This window comes from Frankliniella occidentalis, unplaced genomic scaffold (genome assembly GCF_000697945.3).
Source record: "Frankliniella occidentalis isolate FOCC.00 unplaced genomic scaffold, Focc_3.1 Scaffold4, whole genome shotgun sequence".
In the NCBI taxonomy this organism is placed as follows: domain Eukaryota; kingdom Metazoa; phylum Arthropoda; class Insecta; order Thysanoptera; family Thripidae; genus Frankliniella; species Frankliniella occidentalis.
The window spans coordinates 387,979-391,703 of NW_026267134.1; the positions used below are offsets into that span (position 1 = coordinate 387,979).

General features: G+C 54.1%; 1 protein-coding gene across 2 annotated transcripts in view; it reads right to left on the reverse strand.

Moving 5' to 3' along the window:
* The window catches only part of LOC113218352 (neural cell adhesion molecule 1-like), a 220,512-nt gene that overhangs the window by 30,683 nt on the left and 186,104 nt on the right, over positions 1-3,725 (reverse strand). For both annotated transcript variants that reach the window (XM_052267787.1, XM_052267790.1), the window contains 2 exons: positions 3,243-3,359; positions 1,298-1,498 (listed from right to left, as the gene is read on the reverse strand). In XM_052267787.1, coding sequence (XP_052123747.1) covers positions 1,298-1,498; positions 3,243-3,359 — 318 coding nt within the window. The remainder of the gene's footprint in view (positions 1-1,297; positions 1,499-3,242; positions 3,360-3,725) is intronic.

Here is a 3,725-nt window from a genome sequence, read left to right on the forward strand (position 1 = left end):
GGGGAGGGGGAGGGGGGAGGCGAGGGGAAGAGCCGCTACCTGTTACCCACAATCATCAAGGCCGATCTTGTGCTCCTCGGTCTGATAGATCCGGTAGAGGCGTGAGCCTCGTCGTGAGTTACACCAAAGGCCAAAGCGTTACAGGGAGGGACGTGGGGGGTATAGGATGCTTCCGACAATCAGCAAGCATATAGCCAGCAGCGGGGTCCACGGACAGTGTATCGGCGCGAGACGTACTGTAACGCTCGTGTAACACCGTTACGCATGCGTTACAGTGGAGGGGTGAGGAGCCATATCGAGCCATACAATCAGCAGCAGGAGCAGCGGCAGCGGCGGCGGCGAAGCGGCCGAGTGTGTACTAGTGTAACGTGTGTGACGAAGACCCCTCTCGCTGTGGTGTTGGCCGAAGGGATGTGGAGCAGGAGGGATAGAAGGGGTATAGAACCCTGAGGGCCCCGGCGGCGCCTATAGTGTAGCAGCGCTGCCCCGGGAGAGGGGGGAGGAGGGGGGAGGCGCACAAGGAAGGGTGTGAGCGCGCCGAGGGGGGGGGGGGCTTATGTATTCCACGTGCCCCGCCGTTTGTATAATATGGTCCGATAATCAAGGGTCTGCGAGTGAGCACGTGTATGAGAGAGAGAGAGAGAGAGAGAGAGAGAGAGAGAGAGAGAGAGAGCGAGCGAGCCTTTGTTTGTCGTCCCAGGTAATGAGGAGCGCTGCGCTGGCCCAATAATCCCGTTTCCTCTTTCTGATACTACGCTCGTCTCTCCTCGCACACGGCTCACACAACGCGGCCCCCAGGAGCTGCTCGCCGCGGCCGGTCCTATTAGTTGGCAACACTGGATCAATTCGGTTTTGGCGCCGGTCCAAATTTGCATATGCGGGCCGAATACAGGAGGACGGCCGGTGGTGCGGTGGGGCGGGGCGGCTCGGGCGGAGCAGCCCGTAACGAGCCCACCTTGTGCTCCAACACATCAGGGCGGGAGGAGGCTGGAGGGAGCGGCTGGGGCTATGGGCGACTCGACGGCTGCAGGGGCGACACAACCCTCACTGTCGGCGAATAACACGACGGATAAATAACTTGTTTCTGAAAGCCTCTAACAAACGAACCGCATGCCTCCTTTATCGCAGCCCAATCGGAGTAACCACACGATTTTGTCCAACAATCGGATACGGAGGCGGAACTGTAAGTTCCCTAATCTGAACCGCAAACCCGGAGAAAATAAAATGATTGGGATTCCAACACGTTTAAAGTTCACGACACAAGAGAAGTAGTACTACACTTTCACTTGACACTCACGATAGACGTTGATCTGGACGTCGCGGTGCTGGTAGGGCGCCCCCGGCAGCGGCGCCACCCGGCACTGCAGCAGCGCCCCGTGGTGCTCCCGGGTGACCTGCACCCGCAGCCGGTTGATGGTCTCCGACGACGACTTGGTCTCCACGTCGACGTCCAGGAGCGTGCCGCCCAGCCACCACGTCACCTCGGGCCGAGGGTGGCCTACCGAGAGAGAGACACCGCGTTAGCAAAGCGATGCTGAGAAGATGACCAAAGACATTGTTGACAGAAAGAAACATACAACAGCAGCCACTTTCCAAATATCGTCGCGCACTAAAAAAATTAATAGGAGTAACTTTACTAATCCTAGTTCAATGGCTGCTAGTTATTATTACTAAAGAGATTTCGGCATTATATGCTAGCACAGGTAGAGTAACTGGTTCTAGTAAAGTTTACTTGAGAGTCTAGTAATTTTTACTAAATGGTATTTTGTAAAATGTCGCTCAAAGCATCGTTTAAGTTTTTTGGAGCATGAACACTTCCATAGCTTGCTATCTACACGTTCATGTTGAATGAGGACATTTAAAGGATTTGAAGTATGAAATAACAAATATATACGAAGAATTTTGCCTCCTCTACCTATGGTCTCGCAGCAGTGGCATCAAACTGGGTGCGCGCGTGACTCTCCCGAGGTGGGCCCGTAAGCGAATGGTCAAGGGTGTGGGTTTCTGAGTCAAAGGTCCGCAGTTCAAGTCCCGGTAAGGAGGAAAAATAGTGCGTTAAAAGGATCAGCCAGGGTATCATCAAACATACCAGAAAACTACACCCACCCAAATTCTAACATAATTTTTAAAAAGTAAAAATTATTGAAATTCTTGCTGAATGTAAAGTAATAACTGCAACTAGTAAGTCTGTAGTAAATTCTAATAGGATCGGGTTTACTACGAAGCGTCGCGCCACGCCACACACCAAATTGGCCGCCTTTTGTGAAATCGGAGCCCGACGCGGCGGGGGCTGGGAGCAGCTCGGCGCCATCTAACGGCCGCTACACGGGCCATCGACTAGAGCGACGTCTACGTCCCGCCCGCCCGTCCCACCGGGGCACGGCAGGGGGCTGCGCAACGAACCCGGCAGTGGGGCCTCCTGCCGGTCCTGCCCAAGAGGACGGCCTACGGGCAGAGGGAGGCCCCCGTCATGGTGCCGGAGGCGGCCCCGCCGGGCTCCACAGGCTACTTGAAACCTCATTTTCGCCCCTCCACCCGCCGCTGCCGCCGGTGCAAACAGAATGAAGTAGTGCTCCGGCTAAAGACATCGTTGGGCCGTAATAGGTGCCTTATAACAAGCGGAGCAAGGCGACCCGAGACATCAAAAGCCTTTCCCTCGTCCCCGGGGGGGCGGTGCGGCAGGGCGGGCGGTGGCGTGGGGTGGGGGAGACCCTCACTGGTGCAGCGCGCGCACGACTTGTCAAACACGCTGCGCCGTTTACAGTCGATGAAAAATTCTTGGAACTCTCAGACAATGGGAAAATGCAAGCATGAAAGAGTCTCTGCCGTTGCACTGATCGCGACAAAGCGGAACAGTCTTTCGGGTCGACGAACACGGGCACTGTAATCGGATGGCACCGAGAACTCGATTGACTTTCACATTCACGCTTACGTTGCTTTGATTGAGTCCCTTGTGTTAAAAACTGTTCTGTACCGAGAAACCACACTATGAAAAAAGGGGTAGAAAAGTTCCCTTGAGGCGTGTCGTAAAATTGCAATTTAAAAATGTATAATTACAAGCACTGTGAGTCGACTTGAAATTCATGGACGAGCAAGTTTGAGGGGTCATAAATTTAGAACATATTTAAAAAAATATTAACTCTAATATACATCGTAAATTTACGACGGTATTTTCCACAGTGCACATCTAAAACCTAGAAAAACAACGTGAGTGGTTTTGTAAGGCACAGGCATCTACTTACCACCACTAACGGAGCACGACAGCTGCATCTCGGATCCCTCCTGGAAGGGCCCGGCCACGACCGTGGGGCCGATCTCCACTCCGGTGGCATCCGTGACGACCGGCGCGGAAGGGGGCGCTGCAACAGACAAGCGTTATTAGACGATCAGTCATAGAAAGTAAGAGGAAGAAGTAAGAGTGTAATTAACATTTCATAAGAAAAGGTATAGTCTGTCGCTGGTATGCTGGATTGGGGGAGGCAAAATTACTTTGAAAGTAGGGACTTGGTTTATTCCACTGTTGCAGCAGGAGGACGGAGCGGCAATGTGACGTTATGATCACGTCGTTATGCGAGGAACGGGTACCGCCCCCCCCCCCTCTTCATGCCTGCGACAGAGGGGGCGTCACTTCCGCGCCTCGCGTTTCGTCGCGTCTTCTTCATTACGGCACGCATGACGACCCCCCGGGCGCGAGCACGTCGTCGCAGGTGTGGCTAAGCACGGGG